We start from the raw sequence: 24277 nt of genomic DNA on the forward strand, positions 1-24277 counted from the left end.
TGAACCCACTACCCATATTCTAGAGCACTGTACCAAGACCTACAGAACTAGAGATCTGCACATTTGGCGGGGTCCTATGGGACTGCGTGCGCCAACTTTCGTTAACTGTTTCGCCGTTGAGGACGCTCAATTTCCCTGTTCGTCTGTCATGATCATCATCATCGTTTCCTTTCTGTCACTGATCACTGGGCGCAAGTGAAGCCACCGGAAGTTTGGAGGCATTTCCCGGAAGTTTGGTGTCTGCTGTGTATTTCAAAGCAAAAAGTCGCGTCTTTCGCCCTTCCGTTCTCAGTTTTTCGCTTTGTTTTCGTGTAATGTCTACTGTAATATCAAAGGAATAAGCAAGTTCAACGCGAGAAATATGTGCATTGCTTGGGGACCCTGTAATTTCAGAGAAATCGAAGAAAACAGGCTTGCAGGTCTCACCATGCCACGGCAACGGGTACGTGCATTAAACACTATCTTCTGATCTTGTTCTTGTCTTACGAGCATAATTAGGGTAAGCAGTGGAATGACGATCAGTCTATGCCATCTTAAAAACAAATTTTTATGCACCAAAGAAAAGGCAATGGCGCGGGAATCCTGACACTCGAACTGCCGCTGTCTCAGTTTCGGGTTGGTGGCGGACGATGTCTCTTCTCATCGACGGCAGCTGGTGTTTATCGCTTTAGGGTGTCATTTACCTTCCAGACGTGTTTTTAGTCTAACTCAATAGCACAGCCATGTTTCATCTACACAGCGCGAGAGAAACGACTGACGAAAAAGACGAATGCTGCAGCGCGTGTGACAAGCGCTGTTAAAAGTCAACTGCACCAAGCATCACGAATAACAGCCCATTCAGGCATAATTTGCTACAGTACGAAACACTGCAGTACTTGATACACTAGCTCCTTCGAAACAGCAGCACCATATACCTTTTGGGCGCGTTAATGTGAACCAGCAGAACACCGACGGCACCTCACCAGATTGCGCCTCACCCTCGCTCCGGTTCGGTCTAAACATAATTCGGTAAAATGGTCAATGCAAAGTCCGCTGCCTAATGAAGGTTTGCACCTATTCTTTCTTAAATGTATCCCCCACTGACGGTATAACTTGGCGTTAGAGCGCGACGACGTGCATCACAACAAAGAGCAGAGCTGGCGACGCTAGCGCAACGGGACGACACAGAGCTGAGCAGACGAGGTTACAGTGAACGAGAACATATACAGTGGCTCGAGCGGAGGCCCGGCTCACCGTTCGCCGCGTGCCTCCTTCGGGAGAAAGTAGCGGCGGCGCTGTAGTCGCCCGCACTTGAAGCGAGCGCGCTCGTCGTCTGCTACTGCGCATCGCTTCGCATTGCTTTAGTCGCGGCACCTCGCCTCTTTCGTGCCTTATTCTGCGTCAGTGTCTTGATGATGCCGCCCAAGCGGCGGTTAAACCGCTGTTACGCGCCAGGCTGCACAACTGGGTACGCAAGAATAGCCTAAGAGCGGATGTTATCTCTTTTCAAGGCTCCCGAAGATGAAACCCAAAGGCTTGTTTGGCAGCGAAATCTGCGCAGGCTTGACAGGCTGCTTGGCCCCGATTGTGTAGTTTGCGAACTCCACTTTGAACCGCACCTCATTTTGAGGTATTATGCCCACGTTATAGATGGAAATGAAGTCAGATACCCGAGGGGGACTGCAAAGCTCGCCCCTAATGCAGTTCCAACCCTTCTCCCGAACTTGCCCGCCTATTTGAGCGAGACAACTCCGACTCCAAGGCTCCAAAGAAAAAGACGGCAGCAAGAGGAGCCATGCGATACCAGATGTAAAGTTCGCCGCTCGGACCGCGACCAAGAGAGAGATCATGGTGCGGACGTTGCAGTGGGCAACGAAGAGTGCGAAGGTGTTGCCGCAACGGACAAAGTTGTTAATGTCGCCGACCTGCGTGGACTCACACCTCCTTCGAAATCTTGGGCGCTGCATGAGTTCCCTGGATTTACCGGAGTGTAATGTGCAATCAATGATATGCCTGTACAAAGCCACGATTATAACCTACAAAAAAGTGACTCAAGACTCATCTATTATGTGGCTGGCTATGTGGCAAGGAAGTGCGTTTTAAAGTCGAAGTGCCTTGACTGCACGAACGAGCTTCTACACCCTGCTTCAGAAGGGAGGAACTTGGATGCAGCACAGTTAATTCACAAGTGCCTGCGACTTCGGTGGCGTATTGTATCCCTCCACGAAACTTTTCAAGTTTATTACTGACCTTGAGGACATATTTACAGGGTGTTTTAGCTCTAACAAGATCCACGAAGACAGCATCGTGGATATACTGGCTGTCATACATACCAAAGAGATGGCAGCTATCGGGTGCGATGAACACAGAAAAACACTAAAAGCAAGTATGATTGGACTTTATGTAGTTACGCGAATGCATTTTTGTATCAAAGGCTTAAATAAGGCCCGGGATGCAGCACGCAGGAAGTCTCACCAACATTTAAAACTAAGTCGGCTATGAAAGTGTGTTGAATCTGTTGAACAATGATTAACTATGACATGCAGTGAGCATATGCTGCGTAAATAAAAGTGCACTGGTGGATATGACAACTGTGCTGTTCATTATTGTAGATATGATTCTTCAAATAACTTGTGTATACCGATAGCAAAGATCTAAAAAAGAAGTAAGGAAAGGATTACACCAGCAATTAAACCAGGAATGCATTCAATATAGGGCATTCGAGCGCGTTGCGTTCGTAAAAAGCCGTCTCGGCGCAAATAACAGAGTGAATTTGAAAGTTTTTGCGAAATATGGGCTTATTAGGGAGACAATTAAGTATACCACCATTGCCTTACACCTGCGACAAGCTTCCTTTTTTATGCGTTTTCGTTTTGGGGCCTAAGATTATTGCTGAACCTAGACAGTAGACTTTTTTTTGTCATTGACGCTAAAAAGTGAGGACACATGCGCCATTGGGCACTTATTTTATGCGGAGTGCGCCATCACTCACAGACAAAAGTTAGCCATATGTACGATGCACAAGTATCCAGCTCAATCAGGCGCGGGGAAACCGACATGCGATGCGGTGCCTGTTTCCGGCCTGACAGCACAACTACAACTTGTTCCCACGACAGTATCGGAGCCTTGACATGAGTAAAACGAAGCTGCAAGAAACAAAAAGCAAATGCAAGAACGTCTGGCCCTGGCTACTCTTACAACACCCAGTGGTAATAAACTGAAGCCGCATCAAACGCCACACGAAGCGCTTATCCTAGCAGAACAGCGGCCCGAAGGCTGACGCGCTTTCAAGTGCGGTCGACTGCAGCGCCGCCGCAACTTTCTACCGCTCAAGGCACGCTCCGGCGGAGGCGGTCGCGCCACTGGGTATGTTCTAGTTCACTTTAACGAGGCTCCGTACGTAGCAACGTTCTGTCGTCTGCTAGTGTCGTCCCATAGCGATGCAATGGACCCTTATTTTTGAAACGTCTTTCCCGGGGACTTTGCTGCTCTCCTCATGCAGTTGACGGCGCAACAGGTAGGCATTCTCATGAAAAAAGACGAGAACGTCGAAAAGACAAGGTGCTAAGTGGAAAACGAAAACTAAAACAGAAAAACCGTGCTTAGGTCCGATTTCATGCACTGTCAAAGGCTGACTTCCGGGACATGCTGCCCAACTTCCGTGAATGCGGCTCCGTAACCAGCGTTTGTTTTTAATTTTGCTATTAGTTTATTTACTGAAAATAAAGTAGAATTTATGCAGGTTGAATACGGTGGACACTTGGGCTCCTGCCATCAGTAGGGTTGCTTCAGACAATAAAGCATGTCATCTCTCTTCCATATTTATAAATACGTGGATAAACAAACATAATACATCACATAGCAAGAAGTTGTGGCGTTGCAAGCGCGCTCTGTTTAAATTTGCAAAGGTATTTTTAAAATCAAATGCGCCAATGTAAATAATGGTTGCGTTTAGTTTTGCTATTACTTTGTTTTTTAATACTGCAAATTAGAATGAACCTTTGGCAGGTAAATTGCTTCAGGCAATTTGGCTTGTCATCTCTCTTGCATAAAAGTTTTTATAACATGTGGAGAAACAAAACTAAAATAACCCTTAGTACGAAGTTGTGGACTTGCAAGTGCTCTCTGTTAAAAGTTGCATAGGTACGTATTTTTTTTATGTAATGCCCCACCGTAACTATTGATTGTTTTATTTTGCTATTAGTTTATTTACTGCAAATAAAATAGGATTTAAGCAGGTTGTATACGATGGACGCTTGGACTCCTGTCATCAGTAGGGTTGCCTCAGACAATACAGCATGTCATCTCTCTTACATATTAAATTTCATAAAATGTGGAGAAACAAACATGAATTAGCACAAAGCAAGAAGTTGTTGCATTGCAAGCGTTCTCTGTATAAAGTTGCAAAGGTAAGGGTTTTTAAAATCAAATGCGCCAACGTAAATAATGTTTGCGTTCAGTTTTGTTATTACTTTATTTTTTTTTATTACTGCAAATTAGAATGACCCTTTGGCATGTAGATTGCTTCAGGCAATTTGGCTTGTCATCTCTCTAGCATAAAAGTTTGTATAACATGTGGAGAAACAAAACTAAAATAACCCTTAGTACGAAGTTGTAGACTTGCAATTGCCCTCTGTTAAAAGTTGCAAATGTACGTTTTTTTTTCCAAAAGAAATAAATGCGCCAGAGTAAATAATGTTTGTTTTTATTACTGCAATTTAAAATAGAATTTAAGCAGATAGAATACAAGGATTGCTTGTACTCGTTCTCTTAGTAGGGTTGCTTCAGACAATTAAGCCCCTCATCTCTCTTGCATATTACTTTGTATAACAAATGGAGAAACAAAAATAGTATACCACATAGTAAGAAGTGGTAGCATTGCAATTGTCCACTGTTAAAAGTTGCAAAGGTAATAATTTCTTGAAATCAATAGCGCCAACGTAAATATTGTTTGCGATTAATTTTGTTATCAGTTTGTTTCTTAATACTGCACATAAAATAAAATTTTTGCTCGTAGATTACGCAGGTCACTGTACTCCCGGCCTTCACCTTGCGTTGAAGCGTAATATTTATAAGGCGTAATTCTTAAGGAGCAAAGACAATTAGATTCAAAGCCTGGTGACCCACCAGCGTCAACGTGTCACCAGGCGCTACCGTGTTAGAAATGTGGCAGAAGTGACGTCAAAATTTAGGGTTAAAAAGTCAAGCCATTAGCAACGTTGTTGTTGTTGCTATATGAAAACTCGGGCCACTAACAACAGCGTACGGCGTCATTATTGCAAAGGGTCTGAGAGCGGCGGGCGCGAGTAGCCCGAGTTTTTTTTTTCTCGGAGGCGGCGAGTGGGCTTTCGAGGCGATGTTCTCGGCCTTGCCTTGCGTGTGAAAGTCGCCTCGCCTCGCGAAGTTACGCACACATTGAAGATTACTTCTGGATGTGTCGAATCGCCGTTTAGCGGCAATTTTTCTCGTCGAAACAAGTGTGGTGATGCGGAGCGATCGAGCTGTGCGGCACCGATCCGTCGTTTTCCGCAGCAGCCTCCTGTATCCTGTCGAACTATGGGGACGCGGAGAGGCTTTCAGGGTTTTCGACGTTGCCCTGCTGTGTGTCAAAGCAAGTTCGCGTAGCAGGCGTAGCATAACACCTAGCGGCACGCTTTTGCGATCGTATTCCTCGGCGGTCGAAGAGCTGCCCGCGGCTCTATGCCCGTGCGAGGGGAACGACTGCGGCGGGCTGCGCGCTTTCGAGGCACCGTATTTCTCGAAGCCCTTAAAACAACGGTCGTCCGGCCACTGCAGCCCGCAACGGCTCAGCGCTCTGCATTCGATCCCATGCATTCGCTCGACCATCTGTGCGTGAAATGGATCGCCTTGCGCTTTGGTAAGCGCTGTACGTACCGACTGCTGCAACGCTCACCGTAAAATGCTTCTCTCTGTTACGCTCGCATATTCTCGCTGCATACCAAGCTTATAAATCCGCGTCGTCTGCAGCACAGGCGGCCCCCACAAGTAGTATTCGCACAGTGCGCGTTTAGCACTGCAACAGTATGTACATACAGTGTTGTGCGTTTTTATCGTGAAGACAAAAATTTCCCCGCCTCAACCGCTGGTTCATTTGCCGAGAAACTGCACACAGAGCTTGTGTATTATGGTAACTTTTGTATCGTAGCAAGTTTGACAACGGTACTTACTTAGTTGAGCCGTGCATGATGCGAAAACATAATCGTCTACGTAGAGATCGGCAACCAAAATCCGCAGACGACGCTTTTTCGCTCAAGGGCGGCAGTGGCGCCATCTGTTTTCGACAGTGGAAAGCGTTAACACAAGGCCGCCGAGACTAGCGTTGCAAACAATATTCTTTGAAATGTGAAGCCTCGTTAAATAAGCTGTTCTGATATTTTTCCCGCCCAGTTAGCCGAAAATGTTGTAAGCGCTTCAGTTGAAGCAGACGAAACGGCCGAAACGGCATATTCAAAGGGCCCGCGCTCCTTGCAACGCTCTCCTCGACGGTCTCGTCGTGACGCTTTCCGCTGCCGAAAACAGATGGCGCCACTGGACAGCCCATCACCGACCTGCAACAACACGTCACGGACTACTTGTCAGGCCTCTATGGGCCACCAGCCTGCATGCCTGAGGACAAGCTTGAAGGGTCATCGCCCTCAGCTCCATCCCAGGACCAACCAGATATCGCATGGGAGGTCACACTGCCAGGCATGAACCGGGCACTGGGCCGCATCAGCGCTTGCACAGCCACGGGACCCGATGGAATACCAGCTCGCCTACTAAAACTACTCGGTCCAAACTCGAGGGAACAGCTGGCCGAGTTGTTTACCACCATTATTAACGGTGGAGGCATACCCGAGGACTGGCGCAATGGCAGGGTGGTGCTCCTGCTGAAGCCCGGCGGTAATGCGGCCCACATCGGCGACTACCGGGCACTCACGGTCACCAGCGTGGTGTACCGAGTTTTCATGCAAGTCTTGAAAGCGTGGATCAGCGGATGGGCAGAATCAGCGCACGTCCTAACGGAGCTGCAGAATGGGTTTCGTCCGGGCAGACGGCTAGAAGACAACCTCTTCGTACTCACCAGCTGTACAGACATTGCCAGGAAGGAAGGCAGGAGACTCATCTGCTGCTTTCTGGACGTCGAAAAGGCCTATGATAACGTCCCGCACGAAACTCTCTTCCATCGCCTTGGTACCCTGGGAATGGCACCACCACTTCTCGAGACGATAAAGAGGTTGTACAGGGAAAACGTAGTCACAGCAGTTTTTGGCAATGTGCATTCGGAACGGGTCTACGTACACAGGGGGCTTCGGCAGGGATGTCCATTGTCTCCCCTCCTCTACCTCCTGTATGTGGCCGGACTGGAAAAGGCACTCCTGCAGGCAAACCTGGGATTCGGCCTTAAGTACAGCACCACAGGAATTGACAACTCCAGCCGACTGCCGGGTCTTGCCTTTGCTGATGATTTGGTAATCATGGGAGAAAACACAGAGGATGTGCAAAAAATGCTAGACATTTGTGCCGCGGAGCTGCGAAGCCTTGGCCTCAAGTTCAACCAGCGAAAATGCAGGGTTGTTCAGCTGGCAGGCGAGGCGAATGATCAGCTATCGCTGACGTTGAATGAAGAGACCCTGACAGTCGACAGATCGTATAAATACCTGGGCATAAATTTGTGTGCTGAGACTGACATGTTCAGACTGCACGAGGCTAAGGTCCGTCAATCTGCACTTCGAGCGCAATGCATCCTCCGACGTCGGTGCCTGTGGGGGTGCCACCAGTACACCATGGTCCGCGACCTCTGGAAGCTCGCGCACGTGCCAGGACTCACATTCGCCAACGCGGTGGTCTGCCTCCCATCAGCCACCAGAAATTGGTTAGAGCGCAGACAAACAGAGGTCGGCCGCACTGCAGTCGGATGTCATGGACGGGTGGCCAATGCAGCCATTCAAGGCGACCTGGGATGGTCTAGTTTTGAGGCAAGGGAGGCATGCAGCAAGCTGGAGTACCGCGGTCGACTGCAGTTCATGAGCAACAACCGATGGGCAAGGCGGGTCTTTGAATACCTCGCTGCGACATGCCTACGCACTACATGGGTGAAGCGCCTCCACAAGATAGAAGGCAAGTATGGACTTTTCCAGACACCCATAAGTGCCGAATCGGCAACGGCATGGAAACAGGAGGCAAGGAGACGGGTCCAGGAAAGAGAGAATCGCCAATGGCTGCAGGCGCTCGCGGAAAAACCGACACTGGCAGTGTACCGCGAGTGCAAAAACAGCATCGGACCTGAAAAGATTTTTGACAACGGCCTGGGTAGCGCATTGCTGTTTGAGGCCCGTGCCGGAGCGCTGCGAACACTGGTGTACCGCCGTCACTTCGACGCAACACCAGAAGCACAGGCAGCAATATGCCGAGCGTGTGGCGACGCGGAGGAAACCATCGAGCACCTGGTGATGTCGTGCCAGAGACTCTATCCAATGCCGACAGAGGGCACCACATTCCCACAGGCGCTCGGGTTTCACGGTCCTGCAGTGGACGACGAAGGAGACAGCTCCAAGGTCAAGAGCGAGGGGGTGCTGCGAACCAAGCGTCGACTAACTCTTTGGTGGAGCACTGGCTGCGTTCCAATACTCTAGACGTCTAACGACGTCTAACAAGACGTCTAGTGTGACGTCTAGGAAGCAGTCTACATGTCCATGTATTGGAACTTGTCTACTGCTCACGCCGCCTCGCGGCATAATAATGTAACTAAAGCTTATGAACAGTTGTACTACTATTTTTCACAAACTGAGCAATAACGATAATTAAAAACGTGTTTTCAACAAGTTTACACATTTCTTCTGCAATGACTTCGCGCGTAAACCGGACTGGTGGATGTGCCTATCGGTCAGTCTACTTGTAGCAGACGGGGCCGCTCTCCGAAGACGACGCTAAAGAGATATGCGATTATTCTTTTATTATTGATGCTCAACTGTACATGCTCCTCGAACGTGCTCGTCCAGACGGTCCTGTAAACATAAGAAAGAATACGAAAGACTGTAATCAATATGCGCGAAATGCGATACGGCTAATATACACTGCAACAGGAAAACACATACGAGACATTAAACCTGCTGTCTGCCGTACGTGGCACTCGGAGACAGCGAGAGACCTAAATACAGCAGCGATCTTTAATCCTGCAAAGACTAAAATCAATTCGCAACATGCCGGTGTATTTGTTCTGAGTGTAAAGATAAAAAAGAATGCACGCGAAAGAGTTGATGCAACTAATACAGCAACAGGAGAACACATTTGTTAACCGTCACGCCAGCCGTCTTAACGCCCGTCGAGGAAACCAACGACAGCGACGAGTATTCTCTAAAATCAAGGTGCTAATTAAGATCCGGCATCGTCAGATGCGTCAGATGCCGGATCACGTAAACCGGCCTACAGCGTCCGCTGCTGTAGCAAAACTCTCAACTGCACGATTTTCTCCTGCGTGATTCACTGCTAGGAATCGCACGTCTACAAAGATTAATTAGCCACTAGTTTGCGTACCAAATAACATAATGTAATGACTCACGTTTTTCTTTTCCTATACTCCGTGTACAGTCCGACGCCCGCAAGAGCCCGACTCGCTCATCCGCGTACATCAGCTCCGCCATCTTTAGACAGCAAGTTAGCCTGCATCGATGTGGACTTCGGCGAAGCAGTCTCATGAGACTGCTTCGCCGAGAAATGGAACGCGTCCCAAGATGGCGGCTGTCCGGCTAGACGTCTAAGTAGCCGTCTACTTGGGAGTATTGGAACGCAGCCACTGTGTTTAAAAGCGCGAAGCCGCAGAGTCGGAAGTGAACGAGGTCGATGAGTGAACCCCCCCCCCCCCACCCACCTCCTGACTTTAGCCTTTGCGTGTTTTTTCTTTTTTCTTCTTTTTCCATTTTTTGTGCGTTTTATCTTTCTTTCTCTCCTTGTGTGCTTCCATCTTCTTGTTTTTTTGTTTTTTTTTTGGCCGGGTGCCCAACCTAGTGGTGCCCACCCGTTACAAAGGGCAAGGCCTCAAGTATCTATCTATCTATCTAGCGAAAGAGCATCTTCTGCGTAACTATAAGTACCGTTGTCAAACTTGCTGCGATACAAAAGTTACCATAATACGCAAGCTCTGTGTGCAGTTTCACGGCAAATGAGCCAGCGGTTGAGGCGGGGAATTTTTAAAAGTGTTCACGATAAAAACGCACAACACTGTATATATAGATTAAGTGAAAAACGTCTCTGAATTCACCGCTGGTACGCGCGTGAGACCACATGAACCGTGTATATAATGCACGCGCATGCAACTCAGCTTCAGTCGCGTGGGTTTAATTGTTAACCCCGCAGCTACGCGGTCGGGCTAAGCCTCTGTCATACATTTATTCTGCAGCATAACTTCAACGGTGCTCGCCTAGTCAGTATTCTCAGTCAGCCGATAAATTTCAACTTGGCTAACATATGCATGTTCATAATAAACGACATAGCCTAGCTGATACAACCTAGCTGTGCAACTTGCACCACCTTTCTCAACCTTGTTTACAAATCCCCAAGATATTGGTGCAGGAACTAAGGTGTAAATGGTTAATCTTGGTCATATAAGCAAGAGGCCCCGTTGACCGACCTTAATTCCCACCTCTTGTTGAAAGGATTTCATCACTTCGTGCTGGCCTGCAGGGTCTGTTTACACAAAGTTTTGCACATGACCAACTGTGCAATAGTGAAAGTAAAGCAGTGACACCATGTTGTATATATAGTCAGAAACATTTATTCGGGCTCTTGACCAACCAATACAGCCAGTAAGCACATGTAGGAGGCATTATTTACATTAGTAGCATGCAATCAAACAATAGTTAAATATACATAGTAAATGCTGTGCACAAAAAAAAGGGATTCAGGTTTCACAAACAAGTCTTTGATGAGTGTAAGGTGAACAAAACATTTATGCACAAAAACTAGCAGAGGATTCAGACTGAGGACTTATGACTATTGCAAGTTTACACTACTGGCCACAGTACATAGCCAGAACCCTCCTGAAATGATGATAACCCTTTCCCCCTCTCTACCAAATGATGCTCTACTGGACATGCATTCCCTTGCCTCACAGTTTCGGAAAGGAACTCGTAGCCTATATGCCTGCTGCTGGCCCTTAAACTGGGTAAGCTTCCTAAAAATTTGTCGCACATGGCTATTCTGGAAGCTTTGTGTGACCTTCTTGCCTGCATGATAGAGCCTCATGTTTAGTTTGGTTTATGGCCGGGGGTTTAACGTCCCAAAGCGACTCAGGCAATGAGAGACGCCGTAGTAAAGGGCTCCGGAAATTTCGACCACCTGGGGTTCTTTAACCTGCACTGACATGGCACAGCACACAGGCCTCTGGAATTTCGCCTACATCGAAATTCGACCGCCGCGGCCGGGATTGAACCCGCGTCTTTCGGGCCGGCAGCCGAGTGCCGTAACCACTCAGCCACCGCGGCGGCCACCTCATGTTTAAAAACCACTCTGCAACGCTCTGCACTAGAAGGACACAATGATTCTCAAGCGGAAACATGTGGTCATGAAGCTCCAGAAACAGATCTCTTTACTGGAATGAATCCAAAGCTTCATGCACAAGGTCATTTAACTAAGTTCTTGATGACAGGTTTTCTGTGTGCAATGGCAATCTTACAAGAGACTCAGATTTACGACAGATTTTAATTACACTCTCTGTCTGGTGGGTAGATCAGCCCTCCCATACTTTTTCTCTGAATGAAAGAATATGTGTTACCCTGTGGCCGAGATGCAAACAACGTTAACGCTGCCGCGCTGTTCACACATCACCTTAGCGTGCAACTTGTGTGAAACGTAACCAGCCATGTACAGTACTCACGGATTGAAATAGGACATTCGGAGCGCGTGGCCGTCGCTTCATGGAGCGCCGCCCGTAGACGCTCATGGAACCAAGGTGGTGCATTGTGGTATGGCGCGAGAGGGAGAACGTCTATAAAGCAGAATTGTTCCTTCCAGTAGCCAATGAGCCGGCCTGTGGTTTACCACATGCCTGCGTGGCACTGCAAGGCTAGCGCTCCGAATGTCCTATTTCAATCCGTGAGTACTGTACGTCACTACTCTGTCTCCCCACTCAGTAATATGCCCTGGATGTGAGATATAGCCGTGATCGCTGGCTACTTGGTGCTGCGCAGTAGTGTCCGCATCCAAAATTCGCCTCCTGTCTTTTGACGCATTTAGTGTCTCAGTTGCTGAAGCGATAATAGCACTACCGCAGGACAAGATTGCTGTAGTTTCTAAAGGCAAGCAGTTTCCTGTTGCTGCATCAGTGAGCTCATTGGGAACTACTACTTTTCTGAAAGCAGCACGAAACTGTACAGCAGTTGGGTGGTCGTTGTAGCCTCAGTGGGATCTGACAAGTCCGAAAAAAAAGTTCCAGGTGGTCCTGACAAATTTTTGTGGGCTGGTATATATTTGAGGACTTTCTTTTCCATGACAGTGAGAGTGTAGAGTGCAAGTAAGCTTTTCATACAACTGATGAAACCTAAAAATCCCGTTTGTCGGGCCGTCTCAATCATTCTGTGGCCACTGGTAGACTTCCTCAATGACGATAGGTAAATGATGAAGGCTCTAAACATGGCTTCAACATATTTGAAATTTCGCTCATTTAAAACTTTCTTGAAACCCTTTTGGTCGGAAGAACCTTCTACTTTGAGCACTCGACATTTAGCAAGTGCTGTGGACGCAGAAATTCTCATAACTTGGGCCGCACGCCTGACCTTCATCGTCTGCCTCTGCCATTCAATATGCGCTCTGCGCAGCTTGTTGGCCATGTGAAGCCCTTCATTTTGTTGCAGAGTATGTAGCCGCTCAATATGCTGCCGTGCCACCGTCTTTCCCTTGTTGTCAGTGAAAGATTTTTGTGCGCTACGAAATTGGAAACCACAAGTTTTTGTGGAAATCAAGGCCAACAGACACGTATACATCACACAAAAGAAACACTTCACATTCAGACACTACTAGCATATATTAGCCCAATATATACATGCAGAGAACGCACTTCCGCTCCAACTTATTATACCCCATTTATGAGGCTCTCATTATGGGGCCAGCGGCGCTTGCCCACTGAGCACAGTTACTTAATTTAGACTGTAGTGGCAGTGGAGATGATGAATACAATTTAGTAGTTAAGCTGCTGATAGCTTTTATTATAAGAACCATATTAGTTCTGCCTTGTTTGTCTAATATCCAAATGTTCACATGGATACATTGGGTGCAGTTCGACCGACCAATTGGGCTCACCAGTTGGAAACTCAATTGGAACCAGCTGGTAATCCGATTGGTTGCAATTGATTTTTTTTTTTAACTGGGGAAGACGACATGCTGATCGGCCTTGTTCAAATTAAGTACGGTGAAGAGGGCCTGAAAGTCTGTCAGTTCGTTGAACGGGTTCGTCAGGCGCCTCGAGGACACCGGGGTAAGGAACCAGTCCATTTACGATTTTAAGGCATAAGCACTGTATGGCTATGTCTGCGGTTTTGGCGTGGACTAGATAATCTCGGTCCTATAACGGAGGAACTAATTGGTATATCGGGAAAAGAATGATATTGTCTGATAGAGTATCGAAAGAGGATGTGCAAGTGACAAAATGGTCGATATTAGTTAATTACGTAATTAATTAGAACTAATTAGGCCGAAAAACGCTTCTGTGGACACCCGGACGGCATGGACGGGAACTTGTCTGCACTGTAAATGTGGACTAGAACGTCAAAAAACTTAAACCAGTAACAAAATGGTCGATGTTGGGTTAATTAGGTCATTAATTAGAGCCAACTAAGTGTGTGAATAAAGTTCAAAATGGCCACCAGCCAACTTTCGGTTTCGGTTTGAAACTTTAGGTCACGTGATTTGTGGACGTAACATGAAAAAGGCTTCCCGGGTTGAGACTTCCCAATGCTTACGCATTTCTCCAATGCGGGTGCCGCAGTGATCTCTAACATTTTTTATACTGCTGGCCAAGTAGTGTGAAGGGCTGCTGTCACATGAGATGTGTGGTTTACATGCAGTTTCGAAAGCATTTCCGGGTGAGCAGGAGCGTTTGCTATCGATTGATTGCCGACTACGAAAAGTGTGATTTCTATTTCAGGCACCATGGAGGAGGCCCGCGTATCCGCAGAAGACGGCTGAACAACACATTCTTTCGTTTCTTTGGCGGGTTGTTTGTGCCCATATCTTTATAAATAATTCCAGTAGAGTACATGGCGAATGGTTTCATTTCGTCAGGTTTGCAGAAAACAAAACTATAGCTGTCATATTTGGGATGGAGGAAAGCACCGTGTGGCGGGCTTTTCTGGACAGCATCAGTGTGGAGGTGATGCGCTCTTCCCAGACGCAACAGAAGCAAGCGGATCGGAAAGCGAATCGTGGAAGCGCACCGCGCTGTGCTGCTGACAATTCGCTTGACAGCCTGCACGTTGCAAACGAATACTTGCTCGCCATTACATCGTTCATTTCATCCATAGACGCCGCCATGTGATGTCCCTTGTCGTCAATTATAAAATCTATTGGTTTGTTTTTATTATTATTGCTACAGTGCGCCTGCTGGCAAAGAGTATTATTTACAAATACAGATACACACTGCATGCACTCTCGAAGGAAGTCCAGTAGCGTCCGGTGGTGCGGCTCAAAATTTCATTCTTCTATATACGGTGGACGGCCTGAGGCAACACCCTCTAGACTAGCTAGAGGGTGTTGCCTGAGGGCGGTCCGCGCCGGAGCAGGTGTTTCTGTCAGATAGCATGCAAAGAGGGGCAAGTCCAAAGCAAGTGTTTAGTGTCCACCTCGCAGACAGGAGCGGGACAGAAGGGGCGGGATTCACCGAAAGGGGCATTATACTGTGCCGGCCACGACCGGGTTACCGCGCTGGGGTGAGGGCGACACGGAAAACTTAAGAGCAGACCTCTTAATCCCAGCGCGCTTTAAAGAGTTATGGTCTACCTTCGAGCTTAGACCCTTTTAATAACAACTTGGAACGCCGTCGACAACCTTGTTAGGCAAAGCTGCGTCAAGAAATTGGCCGAAGTCGCAATTGAGAAGTATAGCTGTGTTGGTGCATATTTAGGAAGGACATAGGAGCGCAAAAATAGGAACACGGACGCAGTGCGGGGGATAGAGCGCTAGGCCCGTTCCCTCACCACGTCCGTGTTCGTAATCTGTGCTATCCATTTCCTAAAGAAGTCGCAATGCTTTGCCAGTCGCCGGATAGGCCTCACGTAGTCCGGGATCTGCCATTGCAGCGTGAATCGGCGACGCTCAGCGATCACATCGACAGCATTCGTGAAATGGCGTTGCTTCAGTGTACACGTTGGACGGATCCGGTGCGTTCCAACTTCCGGCCGAGCGAATCCTTCGGTGCAACTCTCGCGGTCTCCGGTCCCGGAGTAATAACGTACGGTAACCTGGTGACCCCCTAGGCGCATAGGCATTATAGTAAAATGGCCTCTTCCGAACCTGTGACTTCTTGCCAGTCCTGCTGCTTGTAAGAAATTTTCCAAGCCCTCCGTCTATTGGTGCTATGGTGGCAGGCGACTGTCCGGGTGTTTCCAGAAAAAGGCGGTAGCGCGAGCACATCCATCGGCTGACACGCCTTCCGCGTGATGACCTACGGTCCTGTAGTCATGATGGCCAAGCCACCGGGGTGTAGAAGTGCCCCCGGTAGTTTTTTTTCGCGATTAGTGTCACCGGAAGCGAGCGCCGTCGATAAGGTCAGCGCATGTTCTGGGGCCCAGGTCGCTTCGTGTTGATGGGCTGTGCCTCTGTCTTCTGCTTCCCTCTGTGGGGATCACTGCTCAGAGCCGGGGAAGGGTGAGGGGGTTCCGAGAACGGGAACACAGCACACACCTGGCAGGCCACTTGGCAGGTAGGAATTCGTTGGTGAGGACTGGATGTAGTGATGACCGGAGATGGTTCACCACGGCGCAACACAACACTGCACCGTAGTAACACTGCACTGTGATGGAGGGAGGAGGATGGGAGGGTTTCCGACCGCGGAGACACACGTCGTGTATACTGAGCAGACGACGCGTCGCCCATTTTTTATTATTATTACCGCATGCCATTAAGAAATAACACTCAGACACGTTATTACAGCGCGAAAGCAGTCGTTGTAACGACGCAATGCCACGTGGCGTCAAGCCATGAGCGCGCTGTTCTATGCTGTTCTGTGCTCGCCGCCTCGAAATGTTCCGAAACTAGCTTATATATATGGCGATGTTTCTGCTGTTTGCGAGAGCAATTCGCTCTTGCTCACGCATAGCGAGTTTGCTCCACGTTCACCTTCCTCTTTCTTCTCTGCTTCCGTTGGCGCATATAGGTGGCGTGCTACTCTCGCTATTGGCCTGGTTCCGTGTTGGTCGCGAGTCTCGCGCCAGGGCACCGAGCTCACGGGAAGCACAGCAAGGGCTGCACTTCGACCGTTGACATGGGTAAGCTTGTGTGCGTCCACCAGTGCTTACGCGTTCTGGCAGCTGCTCCTTGGTGATGACACTCCGCGCCACGTGGTCTGGCATATATTCCGCAACGGCGACCGCTTGCTGCTGGACGTCGCGCCGCTGTTTACTTGCGGTTTCAGAGGCTAATCAAGTCATCTGCGCTTGAAATCACACGTTGGGAGGCCAGCCTGCCTCTGGTAGCCTGGTGATTACTACACGTGTATTTCCATTAACTTACGCTTTTTTACGGTTCCTGCACTGTTTAAAGAATGGCACCATGACATCTACTTTGTAGCTAGCTTTAGCTGTGTGACAGTTGGGTGAGCTGTGATGCGGCGGTCACACGTGTTATATCGCGCATCGCTGTCAAATAACGGCGACCGCGGTCTAACCCTGCCGTGCGCATGTCGAAACGTTTAGCAATATGTCCGCTATCGCGAGACTGGTGACATTGCGTGGAAGGCGCTTGTCGCGGATGCACAACAGCCTTAATGAACAGATCGTCGGAGACCTGCCGTTCCAACAGAATCATAAGATTAAAGCATGTAATTCCTAATCGGTGTGGAACGTGCAAAATAACACAAACGCGCTGCTCGGATTCGCTTACTATAATGTTTCACGAATAGAAGCGCCATTCCGTGGTGTGCACCCTTTCTTGCGTGTTTTCTTCCTTCGGCTGACGTTTTGCGACTTTTCACAGAGAACGAAGTTGAGATGGACTGCTCGGTCGGGGGTAAGTGATGCCTAATACTGTACAAGGTATATATACTTTAAAATGAAGTAACGAAAAGGAAGAGAGAGAAATTTGGGCCGTCGATCTCATATACATTTCAGTGTCGCATATGTTCTTTCGTGCGCAATGAAAGCTTCGGGAGTCGTGCGCTGTCCAGATATCTAATTGAAATATTCCACGGATTCCGCAGTCGGAAAAAAGCCCGACTTTTCGCCCTCTCTCCTGGCGAAGAAGTGACGTCGATATAGGCCATTTGCGAAACTTCTTATTTAATCTGTGAGCCAAAATCTGTCGTTCTGGTTAGGCCACGAAGTTCGGAGTTTAGCAACGCGCCATCTGCGCATTTCAAACAAACTGCCCATTAAAGAAGCAAGAGGTTGCTGGGTGCCACAGTGGCTGGCGCCTCATGGCCAACTAATATAGGCTTCACCATCTGTGAACTTTTGTGAAATGGCTACGGGGAACGGCTTGGTTTCTGGATGACTGGTATGATCGAAGAACTCTGAGCTAATCAGTCGTCGCAGAAGACATAATTTCTTTAAAGCTAGACCTTGCAAAGGCGGAACGCGCAGTATGTACCGGTCATCGACGGACGCATATATAACCTCGCGAACGACAAAATGCGTTGTGAAAATACTAAAACTGTGTGTACGAATTAAAAAAAAAATTCCAGGATGGCGTCGCTCTTTTCAAAGACATTTCAAGATATACGAAGTTTTACTAATCCAGTGAAAAGACTGTCCTAAAAAGAGATTTTTGCGTGTCGACGACTCTTCTATATTTTCAATTTGTTGCCGTACTCATAGTTTTTAAAATAAATTGATACAGAATTGTCCTGGCTGAGCGCATGTATTACGTATAGACGCATGCAAAGAGTCATGTGCGCGTCTGCTTGCGTTGTTCGTGAACAAGTGCGAATCGCTTGTGTGGTAACATCTGTTTCTGCTCGAATTAGCTACAATTAACCCACATCTTTTCGTCTTGCAGAAAAACCAAGCACCGCCGACACGTCACCGTACGGAGGTGCGCTGTATTTCAGTAAAGGCTGTATAGATAAGCAAGAATATATATTGCACCCATTCTGGTGACGTGCATGCTGGAAGCGCAGCGCTCGGGGTGTTGCAGTACAGGCCTATACGTACTTCTCATCGAAGGCGCAGCGGACAGTGCTTTGGAACTAGCCGCTGCCTACCATGTCTAATCCTGTCATCACTACAATAGAATAGTCCCTCATCAAAATGTCTTTCGATCGGGCCTGGAGTTTTGTTTTGGTCTGATTTTTTTTTTGCTTTGTGCTTTTACAGTGCATATAATCCATCGTAACCACGCAGTAAACATTGCAAGCTCGTGGTGCAGGTAATAATGGATTTACTGGTACGGCGTCATTGGGATTCAATCGGTGTAAAATGCGAAAGGGACCGCTTTGGGTACCGAAATTCACAGCAAATAAGTGAACGAAAAATGTTGGGTTTTGCAGTGTGTGGGTCTCTAAAGCAGCTTTTCTTTTACATTGTAATGAATAGATGAATCTTGTAGAGTGCATCTTGAAACCGCGCAAAAAATGACAAGGGACGAGGAAGAAACCAACAGGACAGAGCGCGTCCCAACTGGACAGTCCTCGTCCGTTGTCTTTTTTTTTTTTGCGCGGTTTCAAGATGCACTCTACTAATAGTCACCAACTAGCCCGTCTCTCTCTATTATACATGAATCTTGTGCTTTCCACAAAAAAAAAAATGCCGCTCTCTCATGTTCACTTTCCGTTATATGTATCATTTCTTCTCGTTCTGCATGGTTGCAGACAGGCTATTGTGTTCCATAATATGTCACGTCAACAACACGTATGTTTAAAACTTGCACAGCTTTCTTGGAAGGCGACTGTGTACAAGATGAAGGCTTTCCCCATATCTGTAACGCACTCTTGTATCGAGCTTCATAAAGCGCTTCTGCAACGCTCAGCGTGGAGCCCACCACATCGATTAGTGTTCGCTTCGTGCCGCGAAGGAGCATTGCGTTCGTGTCCGCTGTAGTAAATGAAAATTTCTCGAAAATGCCGCCAAAGCACATGTTTACCTACGAATTGGAAGAACGCCGTGGATTTCAGTGATCTATGGACATTCACGGAACATCTAGCTGGATAAGGAAGGTATTCGTTTACTCAATCATATTCGATGGTTTCTGCATGATTTTGTCATGTTCTTGGCACGCCCAATTAAAAAAAAATACACTAAAAACGCATCTCAATCGTAGACAGGAAAGCCTCCAATCCTTTTAACCTTCAACTTCGGCCCCGTGCAGTTCACGTCAGTCATTCTGTACACGGAGATGCACATTATTTCGAATTATAACTTTATATTTATTCTATTTCAGAGAGTCTGTAAGTATTTATAAGGAGTGGAATTAGCTCATTACCTTTTAATATATTATTTCTTTGCAAGATAGGTAAACAGTGTTGCGCACGACCGCTGTATGGAAAAAGTGTCTGCCATGAAGGCGGTCCGACGTTCTCTGAAACATCTTTTGAATGTGGCGTAGAAGGGCACGTTATCATCCTGCTTTGATCATCTGAGTGCAGGAGACGCACGTCCTCTTTCGGTGATCCGTTGGCATTTCCTGCACCTGATATTCACCGTGTCCCTTGACTATAATGAGCGCCATACTTTAGCTGAATGTGCGTCGCAGAGCATGGACGTCTTTTATATATAGGCTGCAATACATTTATTTATTTACATTACCCCTCAGGGCCAGAGGCATTGCAGGGGGGGGGGGGATAAATATACAAAAAAACAGAGCAAATACAGTTGGTTACATGAATGTTAAATAGCATCTGAATATACAATGTTAGCTAGTGCTACGCGAAACTGCATGCTCATAATTTACAATGCCTGCAACTTCTGCGGGAAAGTGGCTCCAATCAAGTGAGGTTCGCGGCAGGAATGACTGCTAGAAGCATATCGTGTTGCATGACACAATTCCGACTTTGTGAATATGATCAATGCGGCGGGATACATAAATTGGCTGGGGTTTGAGGTGATCACGTAGAGCGGGATACAGCTTGTGGAACAGGTAGATACGAAATACTTTTCTACGTGATGTCAGCGCTGGGAGGTAGAAATTAGACTTGGTAGTAGTTATACTTGCTGTGCGGTTGTACTTAGCAAGGATGAAACGTACATTTTGCGCCATTTCAAGACATTAAGTTGTCATGAGCAGGGTCTCCTACAGGTGTTTCACACTCGCGTTTGGGTCATTGTGGTTTGGATCGTATTGGTGTTTTATAAAGCAATAGCTTCAACATTACATGAGTGCAAAGTGGCTTGCGTATGTTTGTGCAAGGAGGACCGTCCCCTCCACTAAAAGCCTCCTATAAATGGACTCTCCGAAAGAACAGCGTACGTGTAGGACCGTCGCCATGTTTTCTTGAGGAGTGAACATCATTACTCGATCACCGCAGGCTCGTCTCGCAAGGCGCGGGCACGGCCAGCTGGGCCAGGAACGCTGTCCTCGCGTGCGTCGCCGTTGCCTTGGCGGGCTTCGTGACGGCGGTGTTGATGGGCATCGTGAACAGTGAGTGGCGTCTCTCCTTTTATGCGTGCATTCACTCGCTGCAGCAAAACACTGTTCTCGCTGTTTTATGGCGGATCTGGAGACCCCTTACGCAGCTGCAGATATAAGGCCTACGCACTACTGTTCGTTCGGACCTAGCTCTCTTCCAGGTCGCTTTTAGCTGACCTGTGCTACGAAAGCACGCTTTTAACGCGATAGCGCTAAAGGCCCCGTTGTCCAGAAAATCCGGGCATGCATGGCTCTGCATGACAACCTAGGAGCCAGGCAGGCCGCCTAGGTCACGTGACCTAGGCGTTAAATGATTGGACGCTCGGGAAGAGCAACCTGGGCCGCACAAGGCCCACCGCTGGGAGCGCCCGCCATCGCGGGGCCATCGTTTAACCGCTGCACCACTGCGCCGGGAGGGGTGTGAGGACTCCCAGCGATCTATGAATGTAAAGTAGAGAATGAAATAATGTTATAAAAAAATTACGCTATCACGTCATACCCTTTAGGCGGAGCCTAAGCGCCCATTCCAAATTTTTTCTCGCTCTGGCATAAAGGTCATCGGGCTCACATATCAGTCCTTCAACGCTTACCTTAGCGTATTTTTTACTACTGCCAATGTACCCAAATTTTGCGGTATATATACAGTTTCGAACCAGGTGTATATGCGAAGGGCTCAGTTTTTGCAGAAAACATTTTTTTTCGTAATTTTCGGCCCCGGGTAGTCCGCACGTGCCAGGTACGTGTACTCCGCGCATAAAAATGTATGTGCTCTGATTCTGCTGAGCCATCGTGCGGAAGGGAAGAGGCCTCATCGCTCCTGTGGCTTCCCTGTGTAGCATGGGCTGCTCCTATCATTCGACGCCGAACAAGTAGTCCCGGGACGAATTATAAGGGGGCGGGGGGTCAGCGAAGGGGGGTCAGGACGCCCTGTCCCCCTCGCGATTTACGCAACTTCCCCTCACCCCTCTTTTGGTAATAATAATAATAATGAATGGTTCTTTGGTGAAAGGAAATGGCGCAGTATCTGTCTCGTATATTGGCGGGCGCCTGAACCGCACTGTAAGGGAAGGGATAAAATAGGGAGCGAAAGAAGAAAGGAAGGAGGAGGTGTCGTAGTGGAGGGCTCCGGAATAATTTCGATCACCTGGGGATCTTTAACGTGCACTGACATCGCACAGCACACGGGCGCCGTAAAGGCGCGCTCACATTAGCGGGAAAACGCGCAACGCAGAACGTTTTCCGTGCGCCGCTTCCCGCACAAGCCGGTTTTTCTCCCGCGGAGAGCCTGCTGTGCCGTCCCGCAGAGCGATGGGTCCGGTAGCTATTTTTCCCGTGCCGTTGACGAGAACAGCCAATGGGCGCCGACCGTGAACCGTGACGTCGGTCCCAGCTCAGTGACCCCGTCGGCGGAGGCGGAGGCTGCGCGCGTCCGGCCGGCCGGCCGACCGGGCACTCGGCGGCTGCTTTGCCAGCATGGACATGCTACTTGAGACGGTGCAGAAGCGACGGTGCAGAAGCAGCGAACAAACAATATAAGTACTTAAAAGGGTGGAACTTTGGGCTTGTTGGTGCATCACTTTTGAAAAAGAGCGCATGAAGACAGGGCGCCCGTCTCGGCTCCGGGAGGTGGATGGTTCGAAGCCCGGTAAAAATGGGTACACCGGTAAAAATGGGTACAAGCGTCCCCCGGCCTGGCGCCCGGCTTTCTTTAGGGGAGTTCGCTTGGGAGAAGCTCCGTAAACCCCGCTGCGCCCCTCGCGGGCGAAGCCCCAGTCTCGGACAACCTCGCAGCCTGCTAAAGGTGGTGCCCCTTCGGCCAACGTGGCTCGAATCTCGATCACCTGCAGCAGTCTCTACACTGCCCTGTCTTCATGCGCTGTCTTTTTCAAAAGTATAAGTACGTTTACCGTAGCCAACAGCTCATCGTTCGAACCAGCCATCCTCGAGACATAAAGGGCGACGGGAGGAGAGCTAGCAGACGATCAAGACGACGACGCGGGAAAAGGGCGCGCTTTCCAGTCTTCTCTGGTGTCACGTGACTATCCCCTTCTCTTTCTGCTCATTCGGGTCCTCCCTCAACGCCTCCTCTCTCCACATTCCAAGACCGCAGCGAGAGAACGCGCGGTGTGAGCGTAATGGCGAGGAGCTGCGAGGCTTCCCGCGAGCAGAAAGAGAAGGGGATAGTCACGTGACACCAAAGAAGACTGGAAAGCGCGCCCTTTTCCCGCGTCGTCGTCTTCATCGTCTGCTAGCTCTCCTCCCGTCGCCCTTTTTGTCTGGAGGATGACTGGTTCGAACGATGAGCTGTTGGCTACGGTAATCGTACTTATACTCGTTCGTTCGCTGCTTCTGCACCATCGCTTCTGCACCATCTCAAGTCGCATGTTCATGCTGGCAAAGCAGCCGCCGAGTGCCTGGCCGGCCGGACGGCCAGCCGGACGCGCGCAGCCTCCGCCTCCGCCGACGGGGTCACTGAACTGGGACCGACGTCAGGATTCACGGTCGGCGCCCATTGGCTGTTCTCGTCAACGGCACGGGAAAAAGAGGTACCGGACCCATCGCTCTGCGGGACGGCACAGCAGGCTGTCTGCGGGAGAAAAACCGGCTTGTGCGGGAAGCGGCGCGCGGAGAACGTCCTGCGTTGCGCGTTTTCCCGCTCGCCTTTAGCGTTTTGCCTCCATAAAAACGCAGCCGCCGCGGTCGGGTTCGAACCCGGGAACTCCGGATCAGTAGCCGAGTGGTAGTAGTAGTAGTAGTAGTAGTAGTAGTAGTAGTAGTAGTAGTAGTAGTAGTAGTAAGTGGTTTTTAATAAAATAATAATAAAAAGGAAGGAAAAGATTTTTGCTAGCCCCGGCATCTGCCATCAATACTGAAGCACCTGAGCTAGGGCAGCGGAAATAAAGGATAGCAGGCAGAATGGAGAAATGAAATTAAAGAGGTGAAGGGACAGGAAGAGAGGATCTATGTTTTTACCACCACCACCACACTCGCCTTGTCGCACTTCTCCAATCTCCTCCTTTCCTATCACCCTCTCCTCCCATCTTTTCACACACCTCACTCCGACTTGACTTTCTTCCTCTCCACATTCCACTGTGGGCGGAGCCTGATATACTGCCCTCATACTGCGCGTGCGCAGGGGGGATCCGACCCCTTTTGCGCACGCGCAGTGGCTACCCCTGCGCATGCGCTGGAGGAATCCGGTAAACCGCTAATACGTCACTGGTATGCTAAAAACGTCTAATGCGAACGCATCAAATAGCTGTCTAGTAAGTGTAGGAAAACGGCGAGCGTCGTTAGTATAACCAAATCTTTATGCACCTGTTTCGTTGCGTTTGTCTTGGGCACTGTCTCCTATACTCGAACGCCGGAGCGATGGGAAGATTTGGCGGCGTCTAACCAAAGCCACCTATAGTCTATGTGGTTTTGGTCTAGCGCGACGACTTTACAGATGCGCGCGGCCTTGCGTGCACAGGGTGGCGCCCGCGGCCTTTCGCGGCTATTCTCGCTGTGAAAAAGATGCAACGTTTGC

General features: G+C 48.8%; 1 protein-coding gene across 1 annotated transcript in view; it reads left to right on the forward strand.

Annotated features, from left to right (window-relative positions):
• Positions 1 to 244: 244 nt before the first annotated feature.
• The window catches only part of LOC144129374 (uncharacterized), a 40975-nt gene continuing 16942 nt past the window's right edge, over positions 245 to 24277 (forward strand). Inside the window, exons 1-3 of the mRNA XM_077663447.1 lie at positions 245 to 442; positions 16346 to 16457; positions 20648 to 20760. Coding sequence (XP_077519573.1) covers positions 20745 to 20760 — 16 coding nt within the window. The 5' untranslated portion in view covers positions 245 to 442; positions 16346 to 16457; positions 20648 to 20744. The remainder of the gene's footprint in view (positions 443 to 16345; positions 16458 to 20647; positions 20761 to 24277) is intronic.

The sequence above is a fragment of the Amblyomma americanum genome, chromosome 4 (genome assembly GCF_052857255.1).
Source record: "Amblyomma americanum isolate KBUSLIRL-KWMA chromosome 4, ASM5285725v1, whole genome shotgun sequence".
NCBI lineage: Eukaryota > Metazoa > Arthropoda > Arachnida > Ixodida > Ixodidae > Amblyomma > Amblyomma americanum.